Source organism: Mesocricetus auratus, unplaced genomic scaffold (genome assembly GCF_017639785.1).
Source record: "Mesocricetus auratus isolate SY011 unplaced genomic scaffold, BCM_Maur_2.0 Super-Scaffold_100003, whole genome shotgun sequence".
Taxonomy (NCBI): Eukaryota; Metazoa; Chordata; class Mammalia; order Rodentia; family Cricetidae; genus Mesocricetus; species Mesocricetus auratus.
Window position 1 is genome coordinate 33,493,819 of NW_024429188.1, and position 13,259 is coordinate 33,507,077.

The 13,259-nt window shown below is 34.5% G+C and overlaps 1 protein-coding gene across 8 annotated transcripts in view; it reads left to right on the top strand.

Annotated features, from left to right (window-relative positions):
- Window positions 1-13,259, top strand: part of Dmd (dystrophin) — a 2,157,616-nt gene that overhangs the window by 1,562,155 nt on the left and 582,202 nt on the right. For all 8 annotated transcript variants that reach the window (XM_040744180.1, XM_021232987.2, XM_040744181.1 and 5 more), the window contains one exon: window positions 1,423-1,540. In XM_040744180.1, coding sequence (XP_040600114.1) covers window positions 1,423-1,540 — 118 coding nt within the window. The remainder of the gene's footprint in view (window positions 1-1,422; window positions 1,541-13,259) is intronic.

The following is a 13,259-nucleotide window of genomic DNA, read 5'->3' on the forward strand; positions in this document are numbered from 1 at the left end:
GTCTTTGGGAGTAACCAACGTATGTCTCATTTCATTTAAGGCAAGCTTCATTACATGGAACTTATACCTGGCATTTCTTGGGGGACCAAGAACGCAAAAATAGATAGTCTAGGGACATAAGGTCAGAGTACAAACAAAAATAAGAAATGCATGTACAACATTTGTCAGAGTAATTGTTAATAAATAGAAATTGTTGTTTACTTCACCAAATTAAAGTAAAATTTATTAAGTTTTAGAACTAGAAAAAAGGTAGATTTCCCTTATTTGGGATATATTTCTAAAGTTTGGGCAATTGGATATAAAGACTAAGATGGAAAATAGAGGAGACTGATGTTTGAAAACATAGGAAGTAATTGCTGATTCACACTTAAACTTAGTGTGTTTAATGTTGAATTTATTACTTTGCATGGTTTTACAAAAGTCACTATTAAATTAAAATTATTTATGTGAAGATTGGAGAGATGCTTCAGTGGTTAAGAGTGCTTCCTGCACAACCATGAAGATTAGATTTTGCATTCCAGCTTCCAGGATTCCATTTTCTAAGGGATAAGGAGAATCACTGAGGCTTGCTGGTCACCAGCATATCTGAAAATAATGAGCAACACATTCTCAGAAAGACCCTATCTCAAAGTACTAAGACAGAGTGATAGAGGAAGATACCTGACACTATGACCTCCATGTGCCATATATGCAGACACATGTGTACATATACCACATACAACACATATGCACCAAAATATTTATATAAAGGACACCTATGGGGGCTAGAGTTTAAGTTATGCATTCCAACCATGTGTAATCATATGGTGAAGTAGAGCCTTTATTAAAAATGTGTATTGTAGGCACTTTATTAATTCTCTTAATCTGAAGTAGATCAAAGAATTTTGGTGATTTTTATAGATAGGCAACTTTAAAGATACTTGCTGTAGTTCATCTATATCACCTCCTCATTTTATATGTAACAAGTTTCAGTTACAAAGAAGTTAAATAATATGTCTTAAATGATATATGAAATTGTTCGGTTTCTAAAATGTATACTCATGTTAAGTTTGCAAGTTGATGCTATTACAAATATAACTAACACTTTTAGAATACACAGTCATGAATCAAAATTACATTTCTTAGAAGTTTATTTACACAACCCCAGTTGCTCTGAAATTACTCCATCTTAATTCTTAGATAGAGAAGGAAGCTTCTAATAAGATTTTCACTTGAAATCATCCTGTATCTAAGAATGAAACACATTTCACATTAAGTTATTTTCTATAAAGCCTTACGAGCTGGAGATTCATATTCTGTTACATCTTTTTATTTCTAGAAGTGTTTTGGCTGATTTGAAAATAGCACTTTTCCTTTATGCTGTATAAAAAGAATATACAATGCTAGAGAACTGCCACTGTAAGAGATATTTTCTTCTTTCAGGCAACTCTACAAGATTTGGAACAGAGACGCCCCCAGTTGGAAGAACTCATTACTGCTGCCCAGAATTTGAAAAACAAAACCAGTAATCAAGAAGCTAGAGCAATCATTACTGATCGAAGTAAGTCTCTTATTGTGACAGGGATAGTTAAGGCCAGATGCATGAAACTCTCAGTAACAGTTCAAAGTATAGAAAATGTGAAATATTTGTGTATGGTAACTATTTCAAGGAAGAATATTTTCAGTCTAAAAAGTCATCCAATAACTGAATATAACTGCAATGAATTGAAAATTTATGATTTTTGTGAAGTTATGACTTAAGTAGGCTCAAGGCATTGCATGGTGAATGTGGTGACACTTGTTGCTTGGACTATCTTTGATGTTTGTCTGCAGTGTCCCTCTAATAGCAATTATTTCTTGGGTATCTTATAAATATCAGAAAATGTATATGATGTATATGTACATATCAAGTCTTCACAAAGTCTTTGTTTTCAATTTCACAGTAATTTTGGTATATAAGTCATTGGGTTCCTAGTTACTCTGATTGCTCAAACTTTCAAAACAAAGAACATAGCTTAGAATTTGCAAGTCCCTTTAAGTTTTGACAACCTGTACCTTTGAGTACTTCATCTCTTCTTCTTGTCTGTTTTTAATATGATCACTGGAACTAAGTATATTTGTGTTTTACAATTATGTATGGTGTGATTTGCTTCCTTAGCAACATTGTCTCTTTCATTTGTTATGGTGTTAATTTAAATAGCCTGTTTACAGTTGTGAAACCTAAAGTCTGATTGCTGTTCAAGCTATTAATTTTTATATAAATCAATGAACTAGATGAACAACATTAATCACTAGGGACTTCTCATATCTTGTTGGCTTTCTGTAGTAAAATTTACTTGTTTAGTCTGTTATAGTCCCAAAATGCCATCTATGAAATCATGGGGAAACCCAAATTTCTTCCATGTTTTTGTATCCAGAACATCTTAGGCATTTAATAAGCAGATATGGAATGAGTACTGCTCATGAGAATTTGTCATGAGTCAACAATAAATGTAGTATTCACTCATTTTTGTAGTCTTTTGTTTGTGTCATGTGACATGAGCCCATGTCTATAAAGATAGTGTGAAAGTACTACCAGTATTGAGCCAAGGAAAAAGAGAAACAGATTTGGAAAATCTTTCTTACCAGTAATTTGGATAAAGAAGAACAAATGGGGGTTCTATAGTTCTACATTGGATTTCAGAATGACATTTGTGTAACCAGCATGACAAGAATAATGTAATCGCCAACAGTGAGTTGTTCAGTTTAAGCTGTCAGAACTTTACTTCCTGAAAGTGGACCCTAATTGTTCTTTACTAGGTTACAATATACAGGTTCAATGAATATGCAATTACATTGTTTCTTGCCTGAAAAAATATGAAAATTTTATGAAGATATTTATTCAAATCTGACAAGACTCTTAGTCATTTGTTATTTTGCTAATGAGACAACTTTGTTTCCCTATATGTAGAGTTAATATATTTTGCAATATCTGCTCAACAACAGACACAGATTTTCCATTATCACTTGCAATCTTCTTTCCTCTATATTGTTTATATTTTTCATTATGTAGATTACAATTGAGTGACTGGAGAACAAGTGTGTATTTCTTGACCAATATCTAATGACTTGAATAACTTTTACGGATGAGACCCTTATAAATGACTGCAGCATAAGGGACCAATTCTAATTTAAATAGTCTGTTAAAACATGTAATTCTGGGTATTAAAGCACAATCTGGAAACTCACTTCTGAACATTCATAGAGTTGCTACTGCTGCCACTAGCAAAATTCTGACAAAATATATTTGACAAAAAATATCAATTGTAGTCTGGCTATTTTCTAATTTATCTCCCTATTTCAAATCTATGAAATAAGATGGAAATTCAATAAACACAAAGTCACATTAGTGCTCAAAATATATTTTTTCTTCATATAAATTTGGTTTTCAAGGATAGGATGCTAGTTAAATACTTGCTCATAAATTTGTATTTGCCTATTAATGGTTTTGATCTTCCTTTTTTATTGTCCTATACTTTCTATAAATTCTTAAAAAGAATCATTGAAATAGAGAAAATATTCAGCACATGTGATATTATATTGAAACATTTCCATATTTTGTAAATCCCAGCTCATAATACTGAGCAGTTTGGAAAAAAATATATGTGGTTATTGCATTCCATCAAGAGAAAACCCAGTAAATAAGCATTTTCCTCACTAGTAGTAACTCAATAATTAGGTCTACAAAATAACTATATGTCTTAATACACAAAACAATTTCCTTGATATCTGTTGTTTCCAGGTAATAATATTTGTTATGCTCATATTTTACTGTAAGTGCAAGAGTAAATTTACTTCTAAGTGAGTTCAAATGAGATATTCTGGCATTTGGATTGCTTATTTTTTCTTCAGTTTGTTCACTGCTGAATTTGTCAACAATTCTTGATCCTTTTCTTCTACAAAGGGACTGGGTCAAGGGACCAAAAGCATATAAAATAAGAATGATTTGAAGTTGCTTTCCTAGAGGTATCTGAATTATTCAAAATTCTTGTCCGTGTCCATTAATATTACAAAGCATAATACCGCAATACTTTGCATAGCAGTGCAGAGGCTATGGAAAGAAATAATCCTCTTTATTTTGTTATTCTGTTCATTTCACAAATAATACTGGCCAAAGTGAGTCTTCTAACATTTGCATTTGAGAGTCTTGGTTTTATAGGTTTTTCTTCCATATATTCCATCACTGCCATTCTGGGGTCATATAACAAAAGCACATACTAATTTTTGAGAGCAAGCTGCAGGATTGATTTTGGCTTTATTATCTTGGATAAAAAGACTAATCTTTATAAATTTCTGACTTCAGTTTCCTTTTTTATAAAATAGAATTGCTTGCATATGCCTTAGTGACATAGCCTGTGTAATACTCAGGGCAGAACTCTGATAACACCTCAGTGAGAGTGAGTGTTAGACAGAGATAATTTTATCTGGGTATTCAGGAAATTCACATAAGTTGTTTCATTTCAATGTTCCCTATAAATTGAGAAGATGCATATTATTATTTTCATTTAGGGAACCTAACATCAAGTCTTAAGAAAGATCATCTAATTTCTTGGAGAAATTTAGGGGATGATTCATGAGCAAATAAAAATCAAAACTATGTCTATATGATATTAAGGCTTTTCATAGATAAAACTTAAAAGGCTGTTCATACATCAGCTGTGATTACCTTCATAAGACATTTACAAGTTTGAAACAGTTAATATTCCAACTCAGTGGGAGAAGAGCTTCCAGGCCTCACCCCTCCTGGAAAAATTATGAGCACTAAATTGTGGCTGAGGTAAGAAGAGTTACTTTCTTTAGTGGTATAACTAATAAATTACCCAGTCTCCAAATAAATAAGCCCAGACCTATGCTCATAAAAGGAAACCTAATTAATCAAACTTAATTACAAAGTCTTGAAACATGAAAAGGGACTTTTGGGGTGAAAGTAATGTGTTCACTGTGAGTAGAAATGTTATAATATAATAATGGGGATATATATGACTAAAAGTTTATTATGTATACTATGAAAATGTACAAAAATAAAAATATATTTCAAAAGGAAAGACTGGCTAGTCAAAGACTAGGAAGGATTATGTGTTTGACAGAGAACTTTCCCTAGTGGATTCTCTTCCCTAAGCAATCATTCTCTCAGACAAGGAAGTATGAAGCAAATAATAGTTATATGAATATCTGCTGGCCTTAAGACATAGTTGCTGAAGATACCACATATTTAAATCATGGAACATAGAGAAATCAAGCTAGTATGCTCCTTCACCCTCAATGGCTTAGTCTTCATAATGCTGAAAGATGCTATGCATGCTACCAGAAAATAAAAATAATCACCAGTCTTAACACGCTACAAACCCTTGAACCTACAATAATGACTGACCTGGCAAGACATTGTAAGCAGTACTATGATGGCACAAACATCATAAGATTAACCATTCACTTTCTGCTTGGATTTTAAGACCTGTTTCACTATATGAAACCCGTACTTGGAACTGTAACCAAGCTAAGTACCTATATGTAGACAGTTCATATGTCCTAGTGGAAAGCCCCACTTGTTCTGCTAAGTGGGCATAGTATTAAATGAACTCATATATCAAGAGATAAGTGTATCAACTCTCATCTGAAGAGCTTGTATTTGTAGTAAGTGGTGATTAAGATGCTGGGCCACGACTGACCTAGGTTCAGAGAATAAAAGACTATAGAATGTTCAGTCCTAAAAGAAACATATATTCTATACCCTCCTCCCAAACCCAAAATTCAGTGACCATTGAAGAAGATGGGGTGGAAAGATGGTGGTAGATAATTAGAAGGAAACTTTTTTTGTCACAGAAGAGCAGTCAATACAACATGTATAAATCCTGTGTAAGCCCAAGCCAGACCAGGATAGTTAGGCTAGGTGAGGAAGAGTCAGTTTCTCTAAAAGTAACTTTACCATGTTAGACAACACATCTAACAATATTTGAGCAGCAAAAATTGGTCTTGAAAGATTTTTAAGACCCAAAAATGGATGGTTAAGTGGGAGTGTGTATGAAAACATTTAGGAGAAGGGAGTGACTATGATAAAAATGTATAAAGTCTTCAAATAATTACTTTTTTAAAAGCCATTTCTAACCTAATTGCAAGCACAAAGTAAAACAATAAGAGAAATGGACATTGATTGAAACATGGTACTTGGCAGTGCTCTGAAATTATTTACCACTTCATAGAAGATTTGGGCTGGAATTCACTGTCCAAAACAAGGGCTAGAAACTGTTAACCTCACCTCACTTTGTAGTAACATGGCTGTGCACTTTTCTTTCTCCCTTCTTCACAGTATGTGAATTCTGCTTGGCAAGCATCACATCTACGAAATTAGATTATTAAACTGGAATCTGGTAGGGTTCTAGAAGTACTTCTGATTACCACCTTATTCAGCTACTTTCTTTGCTTTCTCCACTTCAAGGGAATGATACGGGATCCAGCCAAGTCCTTTGTACCACTAATCGTGGTCTTGCTTATATTTGTTCTATAAATAGAAGAAACAAATCCTACTTTTTCCCACAAATTTACAAACTGAAATATGGTATATAGGAGTGCGAACTTCCTTCCCAGCCATGACATAGCTTGAAAATGCTTTTATACTACTCTGTTTGTGATTCACATTCATGGTCAGATTTGTGTTCATTTTACCCAAAAAATGGTGTACTTGTGAAACGGGTACTTATAACTAGACAATAATGTTGGCTAAGGCATGCTTGACAGTATGCCAGTAGAAGTGTCAGGGATGGAATTTGTATTCTCATGATTTACCTAGTAGTCTGGATCTGACTGCATCTTGGTCACTTACATGGGATCAGTTCATTTGTTATTTATACTGTGGAAAATATATGAATCAATAAAAGTAACAATTACCAGAACTAAAATGCAGGTGGGTGATAATGAGTGGTAAATTGTTATTTTATAATGTAAATATTGGCACATTCTAGATACTTAAAAATGGCATGGACTGTCATGGAGAGAAGAACTAGTTATAGAGTGGTAACTGAAGGGATCTGAGTAGTTTAGTGTCAGGCCTTTAGTTTTTATCAGCCAAAACAGGAGGACTACTGAAACAATATGTCAAGTCTACAGGAAGAGTTGTTTCTTTAGAGTTATTTTAAAGCCATAACTATTTCTTATCAGTTAAGAATTCTCTGAGAAATTTTGTTATATCATATATATTTTAAGAGGAGGAGTTCATGTTATATTGTGTAAAGACCTCATTCCGAGGACTGCATATAAAAATATTCACTGAATGAAAATTAAAAATACTTTCTCAGGATCGTTTGAATTAACTGACAGTTTTACAGCAGATTTCAAAACCTGTCATTCATTGCTACAACCAAATGCATTAAATCCTTTGTGGGAAAATAAAAAAATCTGTGTTATTCCATGCATACTTTTGAAAGCTCTATTGCTTACAAAATGACAATATTTTCCTCCCATGCATTACCTATTAAAGTATTGCTTATTTAGAAATAGTGTAGTCTACCATATAAATTTTCTTCTTTGGCTTGTAAGACCTGTTGTCAATTTATTGTAGCAACAAGGAACTTTCAAAATTTATATCCTCCAGGATGCCCTAGTAACCAAAGAATACAGTTCAGTTCAACAAATATTTAAATGTGAACTTGGTGCCAGTTGGTATCAGAGCTATGGAGAGGATACAGAGAGAAACAAGATTCTGTCATTTTCTTAAAAGTCCTTGTAATCAAATGCAGATAGTTGGACAAGCACTTTTTGGCAAGGCAGTCTATGATAAGTACCTCAGTAGAGCAGACTGAGAACCAGCAAGAAGTGGAGCTTTGGGTTGTGAGTGTGGGGTTTCCTGAAATTTTTCTAAGAGGGTTATAATTATTCTTGTAATGAATGTGACTTTGAAAATCAAGATACTGAAGAAAGTAGAATATTTAAGAAAGGAAAGACAGAAGAATTCATGGTGAGAGCTGTGATAGTAATGGTGTAATAGTTGAATTTGTAGAGATGGAATTGTGTGTGTTGAAGACCATAAGAGGATGGTGGCAGTGGGGTAATTTGAAAATTACCTGGAATAACTTACACAGTGACAGGGTACTGAATATATACAGAAGAGACTTCCAAGAATAACAAACTTTACCACTTGCCTTCAGGGTCTAGGAACCCACTTGCTCCATATGTGTGTGTTATATAAAATATTTTACAGAAGTAAAAAAAACACAGTAAAAGATATCCTAATAATTATTTTAATAAGAATTTAAATATAACACATACCTTTATACTGAATATATTTTTATTTGTAAATATAAACTATTTGTTCTTAATCACTTTTCCCATTTATTAGTTTGTAGTTGCCCTTGTTTTTTCTTTTATTTAAAATACATTCTTGTTTCATATGATATATCCTGATTATGAGTTTCCACTCCCTCTACTTCTACCAGTTCCTCACTGCCTCCCTTACTATCCAGATCCACCCCATTTCTGTCTTGCATTAGAAAACAAATAACCATCTAAGGTGCTGGATCTCAACATGTGAATCACAACCCCTCCCAGGACCACATATCAGATATTCTGCATGTCAGATTTTTTTTCTTTTTTCTTTTAATTTTAAATAGCTCGTTTTACATGTCAATCCCAGTTCCTTCTCCCTCCCCTTCTCCAGCACCTCCCACCACTCCCCCAGCCTCCCACCCTAAGGCTACTTCCTTCCACAAAGGGGATATCTAGAGTCTGTCATTTCACTCAGGGTAGGGTCCAGACACTCCCCTAAGAGTCCAGACTCAGAGAGCATCCCTCTTTGTGTTATGGACACACGATATCTGTTTGTATTCCAAGGATAAACACTGATCCACTGCCCAGGGCCCCATAGGTTGCCCAGGCCTCCTCATTGACTCTCACATTCAGGGGGTCTGGATCAGTCCCATGCTGACCTCCCCGCTGTTGGTCTGGGGTCCAAGAGCTCTTCCCTGTTCAGATCAGCTGTCTCTGCTGGTTTTGCCAGCCCATTCTTTGCCAGTTTGCTCCTCTCTCTCTGTCGCTGTGTTCCTTGGGTTCGGTTCAGTGTTTAACTGTGGGTGTTTGCCTCTGCTTCCATCAGTCACTTGATGAAGGCTCCAGGATGGTAATAGACATCAAGTACATTATAAGGAAGGGGCATTCTAGGTGGTCTCTCCACTGTTGCTTAGCTTGCCAGTTGGTGTCATCCATTTAGATCACTCGAGGTCACTCTGGTGCCAGATCTGTCTTCTAGCCTATGATTCCCTCTTCCCCCTATTCTACCCCCCCACTCAACATTCCTGTTCCCCCATGACCTATTCTTTCTCTTCCTCTTCTCCCACTCTCTTCTTCCCAGTTCCCACTCCCCCCACCCCTCTCCGTGTTCCCATTCTGTTCAGAAGATCTTGCCTCATTCCTCTACAGAGAGTCTGGGAAACAGGAAAGAACCTAAGAGGTATGCATGGTACCCCAGAGAAGAGGAATGAGTCATGTCAGATATTTACATTACAATTCATAACAGTAGCAAAATGACAGTTATGAAATAGCCTCAAAATAAATTTTGGATGGGGGTCACCACAACATGAAGACCTGTATTAAAGGGTTGCAGCAATAGAAAGGTTGAGAACCACCGATCTAAGGGAAAATAATAAAATATAATGAGATAAAACAAAAATACATGAATCAGAATAGCACAAAACAAACAAAAGAATTGAGCTCAAGGAAAGGCACTTGAAACAGATATAGATGCAGAGGTATACTCATTCACATACTCAGGAATCATATAAAAACACAAAACTGGAAGCCATACTATATATGCAAGGGATTTGTAAGGAATATATATACCTGACACAACATTATGAGAGAAAATTGCATCTAAAATCAGACTTTAACCAAATGTCTGTGGCATTTATTTAGTTGCAGTAATACCTTTGGTAAATTATTTAATATGTAATATATAAATGTACAGTTATGAAGAATATATTTATATGCAAATCATAAGATACTACTAATGTATTTATATAAATTACCAACTTCATGTCAACTAAAATCAAATTTCTGGAAACAAATGGCTCAAAACTTGAAGATCCTCAGTGGAGCTAATTCATATACCACATCAAGCAAAGCAAAGTCGCATTTAAACCATTTTAAAAAGATATAAAGCTAATAATCAAAACATACTAGAAAGAAAGAGTCCAGTATGAGAAATTGTAGAATTTTAGTTAAGCTAGAGATAGGAAAGTAGGAAACAAGACCATGTCTTCGTACTTATGTGCTACATTTGTTAAGTAGCATTGCCAGAGGTTAAGAATTCCAATGTTGTGTCCCTTCATGTACTCTTTTCATGTCCTTAACTGAATCATAAACTTCAAACTGTTAACACCTTTGAATTACTGTAATCCTAGCATAATGATCTGAAAATAACAGACATGCCACAAATATTTTCTGAATTAATGTAAGGTATCCTGGAGAACATGGTTGCTAATATAGCCCACAAGTTACCAACAACATGTCCATGTTTTTTAGTTACAGTTAGGAAGAATAAGCATAAGGAGATTAGCAAAATGCCTTGTTTCAAAAACAACAACAACAACAACAAAAAACAGAAACCAAAGTCAAGAGACTCTGACTTTGCAATGGGAAGGGATCTTTCAATCTTACAAGTCAGGAGTCTTGTTTTAGGAGGACAGATTTGAAAAGCACCTTGGACTGTTATGTTCACATAAATTATCCTTGCAGAATATGACTTCCTTGACCATTTGATATGGCTTTTAGTTTAGTTTGCATGTTGTTCTGATTTCAATAACAGGAAACTCTAACTTGAAAAACTCAAATCCCTGTCTTCACTAACACATACATACACACACACACACACACAGTAGCCAGTAAGACCTTGTGGCCATTAACAATATTGCAATCAATTGCTTTACACTTCATTGTCTAAGTAAAAAGTTTTACATATTTTAAGACGAAAACCAACCAAACCAACTATAATACTTTACATTAGTAAGCAGTAAAATATTACACAGTCACTGGAAGGTTATTTATTTTAATCATATTCATAATATTTTATACTTTCATTAAATGGTATTGATTCCTTCTTTTGTGTACTTTATTCTAAAGGTATATATCATAAGCTGGATAGTAATTCAACAACATTAAAATAGTTTTTATATAGATATTTTATAATGTGTCTACAACATAAATGTAGGACTTCGCATGTAATTTAAAACTCAATCCCATTTATTAGTAGGTTTATACAACTACCCAGTACAGATACATTTTGTTAAATATCAACTTCTTTTTTTATTTTTTAATTTAAACCAGTTTTGGAATCATTCAGCAATACAATATTGATGATATATTCAAAACTACCTTAAACAAATTTATATTGAGAAAACATACAGAATCTGTCTTTCTGTGTCTGGATTACCTCAGGATAATATTTTCTATTTCATATGCTAAAGCAATTTAAATATTTATTTTATTTAAAAAGTATATTTTATATTAAAAAGACATACTATGATAACAATAAAATGGCATGAAATTGTGCTCACAAAATATTGAAATAGAAGAATACATGCAACAGTGCTTGTTCCAACTCTCTCATATAAGTAGCTGACAGCCTAAAAGTAGCAACTCCCTTTAAAGATCATATAAATTAACATTAGTACCTACAAAGCAATCATCAAGTGTTGACTAAAACTTTCAAAGTTAGGCATAATGGTACATACCTATAATATCAGCACTTTAGGAAACAGGACTTTTTTGTAAGGCCAGCCTGATCTACCTAAAGAAACCCTATCTCAAAACTTTTTGTTCACTTTCAAGTTTATAGAAACAAATTGAGTTCAGAATGACCTTCTAAAATTAACAAGACTTCTGAGAATTGTGGCTTCATGTGTAAGTCAACAAATGTTTAGAAATTTAATTTGTAGAACTTAAACTGGAGTAAAAATAGTTTTACTTACTTCTCCAAAATGTGTTCCATTACTTTTAAAACATGACCTAAATTTTTTCCTTAACAATTTGCATGAATATGTAATTAGATGAATTGAAAGTATGTATATATTAAAATTTTATTCAGATATTTATTAATCAGTGTTCATTGTGTACTTAAGAGTGTGCATAGTGTTTCAACAGGAATTTCTAGGTATAAAAGTTAAAACAGCATAGTATTATACATAATATATGTATACTATAAGGAAAATATAAACATTGTGTTTACGCTGCATGTTTTATTCATTCAATTCACTACACCCATCAATTTATTCATTACTCATTACTTCATTCAGTAATAACTATTTAGCTGAAGGTAACATTATAAGTGAATCACTTTGTTGTTTTTTACTGTTTCCTTCTCTCTTTTGTGTTAAACTTTTTCATTTATTTTACATACCAACCACAGTTTCCCCTCCCCCCATCTTCTTGTACCTTCTCCCACATCCTGACTACCCCTACCCATCCTCTCATTCTCCTTTCAGAAATGGCAGGCCTCCCATTAGGGTCAACAAAGCATGGCATATCAGGAGGGACAAGACCAAGCTCCTCCCTTTTCATCAAGGTTAGGCGAAGCATCCCAGCATGGAGAATAGGTTCCAAAAATCCAGCTCATGCACCAGGGTACAATCCTGATCCCACTGCTAGGGGCTCCACAAATCGACATGCAGAGGACCTAAGTCTGTTTCATGCAGGCTCCCTAGCTGTAGGTCCAGAGCCAATGAGTTCCCACTAGTTCAGGTCAGCAGTCTCTGTGGGTTTCGCCATCATGATCTTGATCCTTCCTTGCTCGTACAATCCCTCCTCCCTCTCTTCAACTGGACTCTTCGGGGCTTGGCTGAGTGCTTGCTATGGATCTTTGCATCTGCTTCCATCGGTTACTGTGTTGAAGAGTCTGATAACTATTAAGGTAGTCACCAATTTGATTACAGGGGAAGGCCAGTTCAGGCATCCTCTCCACTACTGATAGGAGTCTTACCTGGGGTTATCCTTGTGGATTCCTGGGAATTTTCCTAGCACCAGAATTCTCCCCAAACCCAAAATGGTGCCCTCTATCAAGACATCTCTTTCATTATTCTCTCCCTCTCTCCTAAACACATCTCAACCAACCTGATCCCTTCATGTTTTCATCCCCTCATACCTTCCCCTCCACCTCCCAACCATGTCCCCAGTTTACCCAGGATATCTCATCTATTTCCTTTTCCTAGGGAAATCTATGTATCCCTTTAAGGGTCCTTGTTACCTTGCTTCTATGGGGTTAT